This window comes from Neolamprologus multifasciatus, chromosome 16 (assembly GCF_963576455.1).
Source record: "Neolamprologus multifasciatus chromosome 16, fNeoMul1.2, whole genome shotgun sequence".
In the NCBI taxonomy this organism is placed as follows: domain Eukaryota; kingdom Metazoa; phylum Chordata; class Actinopteri; order Cichliformes; family Cichlidae; genus Neolamprologus; species Neolamprologus multifasciatus.
In genome coordinates, this window is record NC_140454.1 from 4731796 (window position 1) to 4751178 (window position 19383).

At 40.6% G+C, this 19383-nt stretch overlaps 1 protein-coding gene across 2 annotated transcripts in view; it reads right to left on the minus strand.

The window, feature by feature from the left end:
• The window catches only part of adcy5 (adenylate cyclase 5), a 112566-nt gene that overhangs the window by 13300 nt on the left and 79883 nt on the right, over window positions 1–19383 (minus strand). The window contains exons 8-16 of one of the 2 annotated variants that reach the window (XM_085135955.1): window positions 18829–18966; window positions 13904–13926; window positions 9472–9616; window positions 7772–7869; window positions 5756–5843; window positions 2503–2619; window positions 2210–2368; window positions 289–473; window positions 153–173 (exon numbers count right to left, since the gene is read on the minus strand). In XM_085135955.1, the coding sequence (XP_084992081.1) occupies window positions 153–173; window positions 289–473; window positions 2210–2368; window positions 2503–2619; window positions 5756–5843; window positions 7772–7869; window positions 9472–9616; window positions 13904–13926; window positions 18829–18966 (974 nt within the window). Of the gene's footprint in view, window positions 1–152; window positions 174–288; window positions 474–2209; window positions 2369–2502; window positions 2620–5755; window positions 5844–7771; window positions 7870–9471; window positions 9632–13903; window positions 13927–18828; window positions 18967–19383 lie in introns of both variants that reach the window. The other variant, XM_085135954.1, reaches the window with a different exon arrangement.

A 19383-nucleotide genomic window follows, 5' to 3' on the forward strand; every position in this document is an offset into this window, starting at 1 on the left:
AAAAACAAGCTGCCCTCTTAATCTTGGCTAATTAGCGTTAGCATCTGTTGCCAGCAGGTCATTATAGTTCCATTTGTGCCAGTGGAGTGATAATGATGCTGTTAGCGTAAACAGATGACAGAGACCGCTTTAGGTCCCGCCATCAGTCTCACCTTGTTCCATTCATGGGCTCACTGTGAGGGAGGAACAGAGAAGAGCCGGTGAGCACTTAGAACATCTGCACACCTTCAAGCTTTAATCATTACAGGCATGAAATGAGACACACACAGGTGTAATAAAGAGACTCACGCGCTGTTGATGGCATTGGCCATGACCAGCAGGTCCTGGTTGTCAAAGAGGCTCACTTTGGGCACCTCCATGATGAGAAGGTAAAGCAGTTCGATGAAGAGCATGAGGAAGAGCTTACCGATGCTGCTGACCTGCAGGAAGACGGAACAGGCCAGCAGGCTCAGCAGCACGCAGGACGAGAAGTACTGAGGGAGAAAATGCAAAGAGACTATTGTTTGGTGGCCAGGCTTTATATGCTGCAACAGTTCTGACTGAACAAGCCGCATCTGGATGAGTTATAAAACACACGATTAACCCACATTTTCACTGCTTAACTTCTAATTTGAGCACGAGTGTGCGCACCAAATGTTAACATTTACAGCTGCAATTACCCCCACTTAGCACCCATTTGTTCTGCTCCCGAAATTTAGTTTCATGTCAGAAGTCTCACATTGAAATCTTACAGTTACGTGTGTGTGTGTGTGTGGTCAAAAAGCGATGCAGTACTTTGTAAGACAAATTTTACCCAATTTTAACCATGTGTTTGCTCTAACAGTGTTAAACACAGCATTTTGGAATATACAAGGTGATTTCATTACACCATTCGTCACAGCAGAAAGCAATGATTAGATGTCATAACGCTCATTAATGTTCTATAAAGTACATAACTTGTTTAAACACATGCATTTCCATCTTTTTTTGTGTTTTATCGTTGCTTTTTTATTGCTTGCAGTTTTAATATTGTTGTGCATCACCTTGAGCTGCAACACCTGGTTGAAAAGTGTTGTATGAATGAGATTCTGCCCACATTTTATCCCTATGTGGGAAACTTGGCAGCAGCACCTGAGTCGTATTTGTGTCTTATCTAAGTCCTGGACTCGTGCCATTGGCTGTTGTTCAGTTTAGGATTAATATCATTAATTTGCACTTATGCGGACAGCCCGCAGGTTATCCATCAGCTCCGGTCTCTTCTGTTTCACCTCACTGCCCAACCAGCTGCAACAGATGGCTGACCTACCTAAGCCACAGTCTTGTTCTCCGTGCTGTGTTTGCTCGTACGGATTATTGGATCAATGAGGTTTGCTCTGTAATATTATAGGGTTTTTTACACTACAATATAAAGCACCTTATGATGACTATTTATGTTATGTTACGCCCATGGTATTCAGCTGGAAAAGAGTGGAGGGTCCACTCTGGGTCAGGGAGGCGTTGCTGCTTAAATGTGGAGGAATTTGGGGTCTTGTTTACAAATGAGTATAGCGAGAGATTGATACATGGACTGGAGCCATGTTGCTGTACCAGTCATTTGTGGTGAAGGGAGAGCTGTGCATAAAAGTGGAGCTGTTGATTTACGGGTCATCTATGTCATTGATGTTCACAATCTCTGGGTATTGACCCAAAGAGACACACACAAGCAGCACAAATGAGCTTTCTCCGAAGGACAGCTGGCCCCTGCCAGAGAGAGGGAGTGAGGAGTTCAATGAGTGAGGAGGAACCTCTTGGGCACTTCTTGGGCGAGGAACCACCTTGGCGTTTCTTTGGATGAGCTGGAGAAAGTGGCTGGGGAAAGGGAGGTTCGGGCTTCTTTACTGCCCCCGTGACCTGGCCTCGGATAGTGGCAATGGAAGGAAGAATGGAAAGAGGGACGGATGGTTGGATGGAAGGAACTTAATTGATCTATTAAGGCCTGATGTAATGTACTTTAGTGAGTTGACCAGCAGATTTTAGTATTTAAACTTCAACTGGCATTTTTTGAAAGGTTATCTTTTGGCTGTACTTTTTTAGACAGATCATCCGTCTAACTTTCCTTAGTCTTCAGTAAACTTGGATCTTCTTTTCTTTGTTTGTTGTGTCATACTTAAAAATGATACCTGTAAATTTATTGATGAAATAATCTAATAAATAAAACAGATAGGCCATAGATAGAACAAGGCATCTGTACCTCAGGAAAGCTGCAGATGAGGCCATCATGTCCACAGGGGCTGTGTTGTGTGTCCAGGCTGTAGTTGAGGAAGTAAGCATGGCAGGCATTGACCTTGTCCAGGCTGATGTTGTGCTGTGCTTTGATGCAACTCCACAGGTCATGGCTGCTGCACGTGAACTAAAAAGGGTCAAAATTATTGCGATTTTAAATCCAGACACTCAAAAGCATCATAGTCAAAAACCTCTGCGGCTTGAAACATTGACCCATGACAAGAAAATGGGAATTTGGGAATCCTGTTAATGAAAACTTACAATGTTGACGAAAGCAGAAAGAAAGACGATGATGATGGTGAAGACACCAACCAAGGTGCTGTTTAGTCTAGACTGAACTATTCTCTTAGAGAGTGTCTGCAGAGGCACTGGGAAGATCTGGAGGACAGAAGAATTCCAACAATTAATATTCAGTTTTAATTGAAATAACTGACTTCATTTTCTCAGTCACTGGTTTCCAGTTTGACCATGCTTTTACAGCTCTGTGTAAAAAAGAGGCTCTGCTTTTTTATATTTTGTTTTTTAAAAAAAAAAAGAGCCATGACTCACCGTTATGAAAACCTTCAAGCAGCAGCTCTATTTTTCTCTTCTCAAACCTTTCCCGTTTCTTATGAGTCATCAACAGCAGAAAGAAAACTGATCGACAAAAGGATTTACGGTCTCACTGCAAATCTTATTCGACAAGGCTTGTCTTTATAGAAACTTGTGGAAGAGATTTTGAAAATTTGCGAACTTATTAACTCCAGAAGAATGTACCAGATGATTACATTAGAGGCAGCGTAACAAAGTAATCAACTGAGCTGCATGCTATTATGTAACTGTCCTTATTACAGCACAGTGCCCAGTACCCCTGTGTTTACTGAACAGCCACCAAATACGCAGCTGAAGACGTAGAGCAAAAAGAACATCAGCTGCTCCTCACATACAAGGTCTTAAATAATCAGGCCCCATCTTAACTTAATGACCTTGTAGTACCATATCACCCTATTAGAGCACTTCGCTCTCGCTCTGCAGGCCTACTTGTTGTTCCTAGAGTATTTAAAAGTAGAATGGGAGGCAGAGCCTTCAGTTTTCAGGCCCCTCTTCTGTGGAACCAGCTTCCAGTTTGGATTCGGGAGACAGACACTATCTCTACTTTTAAGATTAGGCTTAAAACTTTCCTTTTTGCTAAAGCATATAGTTAGGGCTGGACCAGGTGACCCTGAATCCTCCCTTAGTTATGCTGCAATAGACGTAGGCTGCCGGGGGATTCCCATGATGCATTGAGTTTTTCCTTTCCAGTCACCTTTCTCACTCACTATGTATTAACAGACCTCTCTGCATTGAATCATATCTGTTATTAACCTCTGTCTCTCTTCCACAGCATGTCTTTTATCCTGTCTTCCTTCTCTCACCCCAACTGGTCGCAGCAGATGGCCCCGCCCCTCCCTGAGCCTGGTTCTGCCAGAGGTTTCTTCCTGTTAAAAGGGAGTTTTTCCTTCCCACTGTCGCCAAAGTGCTTGCTCATAGGGGGTCATATGATTGTTGGGTTTTTCTCTGTATCTATGAAGCGCCTTGAGGCGACTTTTGTTGTGATTTGGCGCTATATAAATAAAATTGAATTGAATTGAACTGAACTGCTTCTGTTAAAGCACAATCTGTTCTTTGCTAAAGTCCACACCACCGAAAACAGAGGGAGGAAAACGGCTACCTAAACATTGGGAGATTGATAATATTTTACTAAAATACTATTCCTTAAGTTATCCAACAAAATGCAATTTTTAAAAAAATGCTGTGTTAGCTGTTATTTAAAAATGAAAACTCCATAACATTTGACTAGGATAACCATGTGAAATATCTTCAGTTTTTACCTTATATTTAGAGTCACAGGCTTTGTTAAAGGTAGAGTGTAAAATCGCACTACTAGACGTAAGTAGATTGCAGTCGACTGCGAGTTTTTAAGGATATCCTAAACTTTTCTATGGGTAAACACTGCTGTTAGCCTCTGTTAGCTTCTGTTAGCCTCTGTTAGCTTCTGTTAGCCTCTGTTAGCTTCTGTTAGCCTCTGTTAGCTGCTAACAAAGGAGCTTGCAAAGAAAAGCGTCTGGACTTCTTTAAGAAGTCTTTCTTAAAGAAGTCCAGACGCTTTTCTTTGCAAGCTCCTTTGTTACCTACGATGACCTGGATGACTGAGAACCTTCACAGACATCTGTTAGCTGCTGTTAGCCTCTGTTAGCTGCTGTTAGCTAATGTGTGGCTGTAATTCGGCTGTCATGAGAGGGAAAGTGGGATTTTTAGGACACTCAAGCCGAACATTAGCTTGTATAATGTTAGCTTAAAACCAGCTCCTGTTGTTCAGCTCATTGTCAGCTGTGTGTAGATGAGAGGATCGGAACAAGTAAGTGCGACAGTCATGAGTTAGAGCTCTGTTTTCAGTTCAGGGGATGAGGCTAGCAGTTAGGAGGGAGAGGATGATGTTTTATTAAGATGCCAGTCATGCTGTCTCTTTCCTTCATGTTCAACTTCACATACTGTAAGCATGAGCCTTCATATCTTGAGCCTGAAGGTCCAGGTATGAATTAACATTTGCCTCCTAATGAATTTCTATGAGTTCTCTTTTCCCTGCCTTTGGCAAACTACACATGTGGCTGGTCTCTAGCCGAATAAATAAAACCTGATTTGGTGGAACCGAGATGTCCGTTTCGACAACTGCGTTGAAGACAGCGAGGCAACATAGCAGCTTCCACAAATTGGAGCCTGCCCATTTATTTTAATGGACTAATTATAAGTTTAAGAGAATACATCAGTTTGTTGGAATTACATATTGCATGTAAGTACCCACTAATTAATGTTTGTCTATGAGTACAATCATTTTTGTAACTCAAAAAACAATAATTGCACCTTTAAATATTGATCAAATTGACAGCAGAGACTGCTGACAGTTTATGTTGTTGCTGTTGAAGTTTATAGTCGAGTAACCTTAGGCTAATATGCATAAAGTTTTATAGAACAAAGTTGAACAAAGGCTCCCTCCTGTGAATAATCTTGTGCAAGAATACAGACAAACTACAGAAACATGAAACGTATCCTGAATTATGTCAGATAAAGTAAATATGAGATGGAGCAGCTTTTCTCAAAGACTCACATAAACACGAGGGAAACTTAACAGCTTTTAATTCATATAATAGATACGCACCGAGGGAGTCTGTTGTAAAAATGTAACAGATTCTGATCAAAAAGAACTTCCTTTGAGGAGAATATCTTTCATTTTCTAGATGAAGGATTCTCTGACCACAATTCATAACAAGTACAGCATCCAAACCACAGCCCGATAAAACATTTAGATTTGTCTGAACGATGTCTTACGCTAAACTGAACTGAAACAAGGCAGCTGTCTTACGGGAGAACATTCTCATAAAAGCATCTATAATCGCTTGTATTGGTTATCACTTTGCCGAATGCCTTATATCTGCAACAAATCTGAGTACAGCTCTGAGTTTCTCTGTGTCATTGATTGCAAGCATAGACTTCTCACCCCAAAACAGCAGTACACAGCTGAGACGAACATAACAGCCGTCAGGATAATGAGACAGGTGATGAAGAAGCCGATCATCAGTCTGGAGCTGCAGACAACAAAGAGATTGGATGTGATTATATATCTACTGCAATATTTATTACTCTACAATTCACAGTCAGTGTGGCATCTGATAAGTTAACACTTTCTCTTTATAGTTTACAACCTTGTGCTAAATACTGTGGAAGTAAACATCTTACTCGTGGGTGTGACGGGAATGAATAACTCCAAAGAGAAGAAGCATTAAGAGGGTAGACGCGATTATAAAAATAGATTAAATAACAAGGGACATGAGATGTGAGGAGGCAGCCTATGTGGGACTTTAAGGACAGGATTAAAAGACAAGAGGGGAGTGGTGAGATGAAAGTACTGAGGAGAAAGGTTAATAAAGAGGCAGGCTAAAGAAGATCAATACTAAGAGATGGGCAGGGAGAAACCTCGGAGTGCAGTTTGCAAAAAAAGAAGAGAGAGAGGAGGGCTCGCTTTGAGACAAAATCTGACAGCTTTAAAATCTGGCCACTGCTCGGGTGCAATTATACTGATTTTGATCTGATATTCTTTTTTATTACTCATCATCTTTTATTACTCGTCTATTCAGTGATTCATCTTTATAAGTCCTGTTTTAAGGATAAAGGCTGAAGAATTTGGAAGAGAACTTGGAGCAGACAGCATTAAGACTAAAGCGGTGCCGAGTTTTGTAAGGCTCCAAAGCCTGAACGCACACACTGACCGCTAACAAAGATATAGTTTCTAAACAATTTATTAAAACACATATTAGTGCTTATGAAATATAAGCAGATAGTTATATTTGCCTAATAAAGACAGCTTTTGGGATTATACCTTGGGAATATATTTTGGGAGTACTATTTAGAAGACCAAGCAATTCAGTTTCAACTTGGAGCAACTTCTTATATATACACCCACTGGCCACTTTATTAGGTGCACCTTGCTAGTACCAGGTTGGACCCCCTTTCGACTTCAGACTGCCTTAATTCTTCATCACTATCAGCCTGAACTGATGATGCAGCACAGCACAGATCATGTTAACACCAAATTTGACGTTCCAGCAGAAACTGAGACTCATCATACCAGGAAGCACTTTTCCAGTTTTCTTCGGTAAGCCTGTGGGAACTCCAGCCTCAGTTTCTTGCACTCAGCTAACAGGAGTGGCACATTGTGTGGTCTCTAAATTTACAGTCCATCTGCTTTTAGTTTTAATGTGCTGTGAGTTTAGTGATGCTTCTTGGTTTTAACGACTGGTTATTTAAGCCTTAATATCAGCTTACCATTCTCCTCTGGCCCCTGGCGTCAAGTTCGGCTCACTGGATAATTTCTCTATTTTCAAAGCATCCTGTGTTAGCAGATTCTGAAATACTCAGACCAGCAACCTTTTATCCCCATTTGATGCTTCTTTGAAGTTCAGCAGGTCGTCTTCACCGTGTCTAAATGCCTAAATGCTGATTGGATGATGAGATATTTGCATTAACAAGCAGCTGAACAGGTGTACCTAATAAAGTGGCAAATGTTGACCTACCCAATTTTGATTGTGTAAAGCAGTAGTTCTCAAACTAGGCCTTGGAGACGCCGGGGGTCCAAAGCCCATGGCCATGAAGTTCACAAAATACTTTGCAATGAATATTAAAATTGTGCTGCATTATTAAAAACTGCATTTAGACCAAAAGGAATATTGATTACCCCGTCCCACCCCCACATTATCTTTTATGTATATTAAGAAAAACCTTTAGTAAGAAGTGCTCTTTCTCCAAAGTTCTAGTCCTAAAAGTTTATCTGCTTTTAATATATAAATGAATCGTGTGGCCGTTTAAACTCACTTTGTGCACTCTGCACCGCTTATTTATTTCTTACATTTGAGCTACAGTTGTTTAAACTGTAATCAGAGTAAACTTTTCAAAGTTGCGAAGTAAATCTCAAACTTCCACGGTCCTGTCTGTGTATTATTTCCAAGTGTTGACTCACGGTGGCACGATGACAATCTGGATGAAGCAGATGAAGAGAAAGACGAGGGAGGCGCAGGCCACATAAGCCCCAAACCTGGAGTCCACCTGTTTGGAGTACTGCAAGAAGGAAGGAGACAGCAGTTCAGTGACACAGACTTTTCTTACATTCTGTCCCTCTGACGGCATGAGGGGTGAAAAACATACAAAATAACCAACAAGATAAAAAAGTATGAAAAGTCTGACTCAATTATGTCTCTCCGGGTATTTTGGAACGAGTACGTCAACACCACAGACGCTTGTAGCAGAGCTGGACTCGAGTCAGACACAAATCACAAACTAGTGCAAGCCTCGACTTTTATTTATTTCTCTAAATACTTCCTCTTCATTCGGAGAATCTGGGAACGGCTGACATTTAGCGCAGATGACATTTAACTCCGTCGAGATTTGAGGCTGCTTTGAAATCCCATTTGAAATTAGAAAGCAAGAGCTTGAAATACTCAAGCTTTGAACCAGTCAATAAAAAATTAGAAAAATAAAGACAACAAAATGTAAAAATATGACAAGAGTTTGAACGGTTGATTCTCACGAGCCCGCAAGCATAATTTGTTCATGCAGACGTTAATTCTGACTTAGACTTTCGTATGTGAGAACAATGGATGAAAGACGGTGAGGTTTTCAAGTGAGTATTGATATTTCAAAGCTGAAAAGATTGTTTCGTGATGTTTGTTGAAGTTTAAAAAAGAAAAGAAATTGGTTATTGGCGTTTTACAGCTGAAAAGAAAACCATATCCCGATATCAAAAAACTACTTACGATCCTTAAAAATTAAAGAAATCTGTGTCTGGCATGTGCAGCGGCTACTCTGCTGCTATCCTGCAAAAAGTTTATTTTACTAGATAAAATAGATATATACTAGATGTATGTATTAACAGACCTCTCTGTATTGAATCATATCTGTTATTAACCTCTGTCTCTCTTCCACAGCATGTCTTTATCCTGTCTTCCTTCTCTCACCCCAACCAATCACAGCAGATGGCCCCGCCCCTCCCTGAGCCTGGTTCTGCCGGAGGTTTCTTCCTGTTAAAAGGGAGTTTTTCCTTCCCACTGTCGCCAAAGTGCTTGCTCATAGGGGGTCATATGATTGTTGGGTTTTTCTCTGTATCTATGAAGCGCCTTGAGGCGACTTTTGTTGTGATTTGGCGCTATATAAATAAAATTGAATTGAATTGAATTGAATAAACTCTAAGTTGAAATACTCCTTCTGTATGTCCAAGAAAAACTTGTTTCCCAAACTTGGAGATATTGCTGTGCCTCAAAATCAAACTGTGGATCAACAGGATTTAAAGATTGTACACGAGCCTAAAGGCAGAAGTGGTCTGACGGACATGGAACCGGAGGCTCTCCAAAATTCCTTCAGATCTCGCTTTCACCGTACACGAAGCAAAAGCAGGACTCAACTCTTTTTCCTCCCAAATTCCTTTTATAACAACCCAGCTGCAAACCTCTTCTCAGCCTGCCATTCACTGTCTGAAGCAGTTTCTCTTCTCCATTTAAACCCCTGCTTCCTCTCTTTCTGTGTTATACTTTGCTTTTGAGTGACTTCCCCGAGGGACCGAAAAAGAGAGAGCTTTTTGCACAAAGAAGATTGCTTGTCACGGCCAATTATCTTTTGCTATATTGGCAGTTGGACTTGGTGTGTCCGCGTGTGTGTGTGTCTAACCTTTTTCTCCAGGTCAGGCTCTCTGAAGGTGAGCAGGAATTTCTTGACGTGTTCCGAGCGCAGACGGTCGATGCTGCGCGCGTCGATGGCCCGGCCCAGAAACTCATCCACCTCGTCCTCTGGGTTTAGGTTTTCCTGTGTGTTTCTGAAAATAAAATGCCTGAATAAAACAAGAGGAGACTGATTGACATTTACATTTCATGCCGAGTCAACAAAGACTGTTTGGCTTTACTGCAGCTAAACTTTTTGATCCACTGCTTTCTTAAAGAACTTGTCTGAAAATCAAGCCAAAAGACTTTCTTTATAACTATTGACTAAACAGAAGTTTACTAAAACTGTTAGAGGGTCACCTTAACAACCCACTGTAACCTGAGGTGTAGCTGCAAATAGGAAATCATACACAGTGCTGCGATCTGATTTCTTAGGGGCTTTTTTTTTTTTTTTGCATACATCATCAAATTAGTTTGATGATCAGAGATAAGCTTTTTTTGAAAGTTGACTTAAATTCAATTCAAGGCCTGATTACTACAAGACCTGAAGAATTAAGAAATCCCTGTTTCTTAATTGACAAAGTGAGGCAGAGTCAGAGATCTTAAAAAATGGCAACACAATCATGCCACAGTCTAAAGAAACTCAAGAACAGATAAGTAAGTGATTGTCATCCATCAGTCTGCAAAGGACTACAAGGCTATTTCAAAGGCTTTGGGACTCAAGTCACAGTGAGAGGCATTATTCAAAAAATGAGCAGTGTTGGGGAGTAACGGAATACATGTACCGCCGTTACGTATTTAAAATACAAAATATGAGTAACTGTATTCCGTTACAGTTACCGTTTAAAAAGGTGGTATTTAGAATACAGTTACTTTGTTGAAATAAATGGATTACACGGCGGTACTTTCCTGTTTCATATTGTCGCGGGTCAGGACTGTTTGGGTTTTGTTTGACAGCTACGTTCTGTTGTTCCAGGCGGCAGCGTTACAGTTACCATGGTTACAGGGTGACGCTCTCTCTCTGCGACTGTGTTTCCTGGGTGAGAGAGCGTCTTTTTGTTGTTGTTGTTGTGCTAAGCTAATAGGCAGAATGCTACAGGTATAGCTCTAAAGAATGTAGCATCATGGGCAGTGTAGTCCGTGCTGCAGGGAGAATGGACTGCCATACACGTTATGTGTCTGTGAGCGAGGGAGGGAGAAAAGGGAAAAGTACGAGCTGTCATCGAGCAAAAACGGGAGCTGGAAGCATGTAAATATAATAATAACCACTGCAGCCAAGAAGAGAGCCTGACGAGCCCAGGTGTAAGTAAGCTATTAAGACTCGACTGTACACCGTGTTCGTGTTTTCCTCCAAAAACAATAAGTTCTGTTGGAGCAGCCTTTCAACGCCTCTCTCTGTCTCTCGCTAGCAAACTTGACCCAGACAACAAAGTAAAGCTAGTTTTCGGCTACGAGCCGACACAGAACCCACCGTATTAGCCAGAGGTCCCTTTACTACGGTTCGGAGCCGCGAACCTTCAGTAACAGTAATAAATCACAGCAATAGTACATTCATGTAGTTGTAAACAGCATGATAATATATTAAGTAATCCAAAGTATTCAGAATACGTTACTCTCATTGAGTAACGTAACGGAATACGTTACAGAATACATTTTGGGGCATGTATTCTGTAATCTGTAATGGAATACATTTTAAAAGTAACCTTCCCAACACTGAAAATGAGAAAATGGAAACAGTGGTGAAGCTTCCCAGGAGAGGCCAGCCTAACAAAATTACTCCAAGAGCACATAGGCAACTCATCCGAGAGCTCATTAAAGAACCCAGAACACCATGTTAAAAACATCTAAAGGTCAGAGTTCATGATTCACAATGACAAAGAGACAAGACAAAAATAGCACCCATGGGAGAGTCCCAAGAAGTAAACAGCTGCTGATCAAAATGGAAACAAAGACTCATCTCACATTTACCAAAAATCGTCTTGATGATCCCAAAGGCTTTTGGGAAAAGATTCTGTGGACTGATGAGAGAAAATATAAACTTCTTGGAAGCTTTGAGTCCCATTACAGCCGGCATAAACCTAGGCCCAGTCAAAATCTGCACTTTAATCTGTTTGAGATGCTTTGGCATAACCTTAAACAGATCAATCATGCTCAAACTCTCCTGGCTGAATTAAAATAATTCTGCAAAGAAGAGTGAGCCAACATTCCTCCACAGCAGTATGAAAGACTCATTGCCAGTTATTGCAAATGCATGATTGCAGTTCTTGCTGCCAAGGGTTTAAGCAGCAACTGCTTTTTCACGTATTGTCAGGTAGAGTTGGATAGCTTTTTTCCCTTAATAATTGAACTTATCATTTAAAAACCGTATTTTTTTATTTCTTTGGGTTATTTTTGTCCAATATTAACATTAAGTGTGAAAACGATGAAAGAAACTGAGAAGTCAGGAAGAATTTTCACATCTCTGACCTGAAAGATCACTGCAGCCCTCAAACTTGAACACTCAGATGAGACAATTTGTCTAAAAATGATCACTAAATCTGCAAAACGCAGATTCACTTACATATAAAAGGCATTTGACGGTTAGTCTGGAATACTGTGTTTGGCTTTAACAATTCCCAGAAGTTGAGCGATTGGAGGCAGAATTTTAGGAGTTGTTAAGTAGTTAATTGGAATATTTTGTGTAGACATGTCTAACTTTAAAGGTTTTGTCTTTAAACACTTGTCAGTTTCAGTGTTGTACTGTAGCTCTAATCGGTGGCATTTGAGGCCTCAACAAATCAGAAAGAAAGGATTGGTTTGTCTCTACGATGTCAAGTCTTTATATACGTTACATTCACTGATTTTAAGACAGATGGAAACAGATTTCCAAACTGAGCTGTGACATCGTATCCAGTGTAGCAGTTGACGAAAAAACCCAGCATGTAGTTCCTCTCGACTCTAAAAACCTGTCAGTCTGCATAAGAAGTAAGATCTGTGCTGTAGCCCGCGGCAGAGGCAGAGGCTTGGATGCTGCAGCTCAGAACAAACTCACATATACAGAACTATTTGGAGGAGAAGAGGAGGACAGCTTCCCCATAAATGACAGCTCCTCTTTGATCACTGAGAGCCTTTGGCTTAAATATCCCTTCCTCTGCCTTTTTTTTTGGTAAATCTTGGATGAAACAGTTGATACTGCAACACATTAAGAATATAAACTCTGTCCAGCAGCAAAAGACTCATGGAGAGAATCAGAATTTAGACACTAGCACTCATGCAGGTGGATTATATGACAACTGCAAGCATATATCTGCTAGAAGCGATCCTGGAACACGTTTAACCTGCCCTCCTGTGTGATTGCAACCACCAAGCTCTGATAAGTTCATATATTGATGGACACTGGCACACTTTTTTATTATCTTAGCTGTGTACACAACACATATTCAAGCTACAGCTGCATGATAAAGGGTTAAAGTGCAAATGCAGACTCCTGCATTACCTCTTCCATACAAAACTGCCCTAATTTTCACTTTGAACCTCCAACATGTTGAAAACTGAACTGAGCCTGGTTCTTCCTATTAAAAGGGAGTTTTTCCTTCCCACTGTCGCCTAGTACTTGCATAGGGGATTGTTTGATTGTTAAGGTTATCTCTGTATTATTGTAGGGTCTTTACCTTACAATATAATATGCCTTAAGGTGACTGTTATGATTTGGCACTCTGGCAAAACCGAATTGAAAAAACAAAACAAAAAACATTTTAATTGAAACTGATCCTTTACCTGGACACTGACTCTCATACAAATATGATATGAGATCCCGGCAGCCTACGTCTATTGCAGCATATATCATATGCTGCAATAGACGTAGGCTGCCGGGGGATTCCCATGATGCATTGAGTTTTTCCTTTCCAGTCACCTTTCTCACTCACTATGTATTAACAGACCTCTCTGCATTGAATCATATCTGTTATTAATCTCTGTCTCTCTTCCACAGCATGTCTTTTATCCTGTCTTCCTTCTCTCACCCCAACCGGTCGCAGCAGATGGCCCCGCCCCTCCCTGAGCCTGGTTCTGCCGGAGGTTTCTTCCTGTTAAAAGGGAGTTTTTCCTTCCCACTGTCACCAAAGTGCTTGCTCATAGGGGGTCACATGATTGTTGGGTTTTTCTCTGTATCTATGAAGCGCCTTGAGGCGACTTTTGTTGTGATTTGGCGCTATATAAATAAAATTGAATTGAATTGAATACAAATCAAAGATCTTGCACATCATCTTATTATTATGCCATTTATTCGGACTTTCCAGTTAAAATTACCAGTGACAATCATATTTGTGTTTCAAAGTGCTTCTTCTTCTCTTTCAGCTCATTTTCAGGATCGTTGCCTATCGTCTAGGGCAAAGTAAGAACAAGTCCTCTAAGGTGGCACACAGACAAGGACAAAACAACAAGCACAATGAGTCACTACTCACTTGTCTTTGGGGTCTTCAAAGCCCTGCAAGAGAGAAAGGACAACAGGAAATAGGATTTTTAGAGCAGCGCGTGGTAAAGGTGTTTAATATTTTCTAACCAGATCGGTTCTGCTTTCTTTTTCTTTACAGCTAAACGCTCTTTTAATGCAACTCAGAACAATCACATCAACATATCTGGTGATTCGCTCAATGAAAGCATTTTTAAAATGATAAAATGAATAACAAAGCAAAAATATCCAATGTTCTGCAATATTTAGAAGTTGTCATTCTACATTAAATATCTGTCCTTCTGCAATGTTTGGACTAAACTGCTTGACGATCAGTGTGTGCTCTGGCTGTTCTGACGGTGATCTAGAACAATCTTTTCAGAGACTTCATAGATAACAGCCCAAGCAATCTCCCAAGACATCTTCAGCTAATGAAAGGTACCGCAGCAACAACAACCCCCCAATCACACCCACACACACACCCTTCGGACGAGTTATATCACTACAGTGGTTTAGATCCTTCCTGTGATTTTCGGGATTTATATACACCGCTTAGAGGCGGTTATTGCTTCGGTTGAACCTTGCTACAAATTATTTAAATTTTCTAATTTTCCTTTTCAAACTACATTAAGGAGCCTCAGCCTATCATCATTCCTCTGATTGAAGCTTGTTCAATTTAACTTCACAAATAATGAGCAACCGCAACGCTGCCATTAGACAGCTATTGGGGGCCTGATGACATAACAATTACCCTGAGCCAAATGAAAAATAAGCTTAAAGGGAAAGATTCGCTGTGGCAGACACGGGGGGGGATAAATCACCCAGATCACTTCAGGTATGAACTGAATAAAAGACATTTGCATCTAACTCAGCTCAAGATTTGGACCGTTCACCCACTGTCAGCTCTATTCGGCAAGAAACGACGGCTATGATTTGACGCGAAATTACACGGTTTTGGTAGGTTTTGAGTTTTTCAGCAGAGATAAACCGGCTTTGTTGTTGAGCAGAGGTAAACAAGACGAGTTTCAAATGTTATTTTCACCCCTTTTTCAACTGAAATGCAAAGATAGAATATGTCTATAAACAAACAGATGCAAAGCACACAACTTTAACACTTTGGGTGAACTGTCCTGCAAAACGATGCAGTGTGCTGTGTCATGGAAAAAAATGCAATATATTTTTTAAACTGTTTTTCATTATGAAGTCACATTAATCATATTTTGTTACTCAGTTTGTACTATGTTCAGATTGTCACTGTCATTAAACTATTTGGCCGTATTACAGCATTACAGAATACCAGCTTGCAGATCTTCAAATTGCTCTACCTCCCTCTAGTGGCGAAACACACAAATGACTATGCTGAGGAAATATTCAGCACAGCTAACCCCTGCATGAAAGTAAGGGGGAAAAACGAAATTATTTGCATTCCTGCCTGCTCCACTGCTTCCTGCTTGCAAAAGCAAGAGGCTGAATGGGCAGCAGGAGTAGAAGTACATGTGTAAAATCCTGAATACCTCCAAAGTCCATTCTGTGTCTGACAGACATTCCTCCCGGTCATATAAAAACCCTCCCTCATGCTCTCTGTGCATAATTGATTCCTTATTCTTTACAGCTCTGTTTCAAAGCTCGCTCCAGAGCTCGCTGTGATTAATGAAGACTATGGAGATATGAAGATATGGGGTGAGAGAGTAATAGGCAGAAAGAAAACAGAGGCTGACAATGAAGGAAGGCAGAGCCGCAGCAAATAAAGTTGATGTCAAAGCGTTAATGTTTCTGCAAACTTTTACAGGACTTTGGTGACACACTCATCTGATATTAGGAAAGAAAAACAACGCAGCTGCTGATGTGATGTCAGGACGAGTAATTGAACGTAGTCATCCAGGACGATGAGCGATAAGATGATTTTTGTGCTGAGCAGCCTTGGCTTTAAGTGCCAGAAGGATCCAATGTAAATTTGCATTAATTTGATGTTGTTTCTTTTTTTATGTGCACACTTGTTGTAGCATTTATGCTACACAGAGCTCCAAGTCAGCTACAGAGCCCCCTGTGGGTCACATAAAAATACAGAAAGTAATACTTAACTGTGCAGACAGTTTTTTTTTAATGAAAAGTAATTGTTTTAAAGCAGAACTGATGCTTCTTTCAAAATAAAAGCACACTGGTTAAAACAGTCAATGGGGAGTTTGCATGTTCTCTCTGTACCTGTGTCGATTTCTTCCTAATTCCTTTTACGATCCAAAGACATGCATGTTAAGTTAATTTGTTAATTTTTAAGATGACCGTTGTGTGGGTGATTGTGTTTGTCTCTCTGTGTTGGCCCTGTGATGGTTTGGTGAACTCTCCTGTGCATTGCCTCGGTCCAGATGCTGAACCCCAAGTTGTTTCCAATGCTTTGGTCATAGTGGGATTGTTACAAAGAACTAAGATGTAGAAAAGGGTGTTTGTATATTCACGACAGAGGTAAGCTTATTGTTCTGTCTGGCTGTACTCACAACCTGACATTACACTCATTTAGTAGACAGATTGATCCAAAATAACTTTTATAAAATGTGCTCAACCTACCTATAACATGACCTAAATATTATTATAAAATATGTGTATCTGTTCTCATTCTATCCGGTCGTTAAGTGATGACGTGACGAATCCTACTTCCGGGCCTAAAGTAGTCTGCGTTTAATATGGCTTTTGTGTTGTTAACATGTTTAATGTTTTGTATTTTCTTCTATTTAATCTCAAAAAGCTCCTAAAACAGTCAGTGATCACTGTTGACCTCCCTCGGCTTTTATTACCGCTAATCATTTATTTAAGCTCAGTTTTTAAAACCTTAGGATGTAACTACAGCCCAGCCCATGCAGCAGTATATGAATGACTAACCTCGTATTGTGGATGGATTATCTCAGTTGTTCTCCTGGCTGAAGTTTGGTCCTTTTACAGCATCCTGCCATGCGATTACATTTGTTCCTGACCACCGAGAACACTCACGTTAACTTTTATCGAGTGGAAAACAAGTTAGCTTGTTTATATTATGCTAACATAGCTGTGTCGCTAGCGGTCACGTAGCACATCATTATATACCAGCTAGCCAAACTTCAGTAACCCTACAAACGTCACTGCTGTTTAGTTTTCTGTCTTCATTTATGTTGGAAGTGATAACAGAGCTGTACGTTTGAATTTGTTTCCAAAACCCCGCAGTCAGGACATGCTATATTGTATTTAGATAGAAGCTAGCGAGCTAACTTCCTGCTAACTTCTAACTCCGTTAAATGTCATAAATTCCGTTTTCATGGATGCCTGGATGTTAAACTCAATTGTTACACCTGGTAGAGCAGAACGCTGATCATTTTATTAAAGATGAAAGACTTTAGACAGTTTTTCAACTCTGAGTAATGCCATAGTGATTGTTTGATATATGGACCTGCAGCGGAGTTTAGGCCCAGACACGGCTAGTGACGTCAGACTTAACGACCGGATATGTTTGACGTCAACCATTAAAGTAGTATTCTTGTTTTTTTTTAGTCGTGCATCTCTATAACACTGAGTTCAGTACTTCCTTATGTCCAGATTTTGATTTTCCCGCATTGGAAGTGAATAAAAATATCCCACTGAAAGCTAAAAGATTTGCAACAAACGGCAAACTACAACTGTAAAGCAGCCTTTCCATTACAAAAGTGCAGTTCATTGATGATGCCACAAGCTGAGCAGGACTTAATAGGATGAGAAAACTACAGAAGCAGAAAAAAAGCTGTGCTTGCTGTTATTTTTTCTGTTGTGGTTATCAGATTGATTCATCTTGTTACGTGGAACTAAAAGAAAAGTCAGATCTCGTTCTCTGTCTGAGATGTTCCCAAGCATAGCAAGATACTACAAGAAAAAAATAAACCCGTTTTGCTTCTTGTGATCACGAGATACGTGCAGACAGCTTGGTAGCCGTGAACACGACCTGGCTGTTTGATTCAGGGACTAAGTACGGGTTTGATCTCCGGGGCGCTACAATTGATAGATTAGATCAACACTGGATTTTCTGTATTACAAAGGTGAGAAGGCCCAGCAAGAATAAAACACACGCTGCTACTTTTAAGTGGAGTACCAATTAATCAGCCTGATGCACGTCAATAATAGGCTAATTATATGCATGGCCCATGAGGATAACAGCACAGGGAAGAAACAACCCTTTTCATTCCTTATGTCAATGAAATCATTAACTTGTTATTGCGGGAAAACCAGATTTTCTTTACAAGATATTTAACCGCTTTTCACATGATAACATAATTACAAGCTGTTCTGATCTGATCTGAGAGAAAACTGCTCCTGATGTGAAAAAAATGATGGGATTCACCTTTTAATAGATACTTTTTGTGAGTATTACCAATTTCAAAATAAAGCGTGTAGAACAGAATCCATTTCCCCCAATATATAACAGCGCACATGTTGTCTGGACTTCATCGTCCTCTTTCCTGCCATAGATACACTGAGAGGTGAGTGGATTGGGGATATAAGAAAAACAGGCATAGGTGCATCCATTCGCCAAGTGAGTCACTACATGCAGGCTCGGCTCAGCAGGAAGTGCTACGGTACGTAAATAACAATCAGTCTCGGTGAGGTTCCATCTCTCTGCCGTTGCTACATTTCCCACTTAACTGCGGCCGCCTACATGTTGCTGTTGTCCCCCTTGCACGAGTGCTCCTGAGAGCCTCTCGGATCCGGGGGTAAGGTGTGAGAGGCGAAGTGAGCTGCTGCTTACCAGGACTGCAGATCTCAGGATTATTGTATTAACAACGGGTCGGCTTCATCACCAAATGAGAGCCAAGATGTGATATTGGCAGGAGAGTCACCTGGCTTTAGCACTCCAACAACACCAAAAACAGCAGCACTACAAAGCAGACCATTAGAATGCTTTTAATCTATCGATAAACATTTGTTTACAAAATCTTGTCTTACCATCCTCTTCAAATCTTTGGAGATCTGGTTTCCACCTAAATGGTTGTAAAAGGGACGGTCGGTCCAGTGTCCACTGTTGTGGGTGACAGAGTTAGTCCTCTGCCGGTTCATTTTGGCAATCATGGCCTTTTCCTCTTTCTGTAAGACAGAAAAAGCAAAGGCAGGTTTTAGAAATAAAATTTACACATACAAGTTCACACATTTTGCGAGAATGTGTAACATATATTAGGATTTATCACCTTTTATCAACTGCAAATTATATACTTTGTGAATATCTCTTCTATCCAATAAGACAACGTTATCTCACAGTGCTGGCATGATTGTCAGTCGTGCCAACGCTGTCACCAAAACCTGCCATGAATGTTGCCTTAAGACGGAGTCATCTGCTACCAGTTTGTGAATGAAAGTGGTGAATCTGGGAATTCCATGCAATCGGTTTAAAAAAAAAAGCAATTAATTGGGACAAATCATCAAAAATCGAGCCTTGCTCCTGAATTAGGAAGTAGCTGTGTCAAGCTAAGCGTGTCCAGTGCTGAATGATTTTATTTGGTTGAT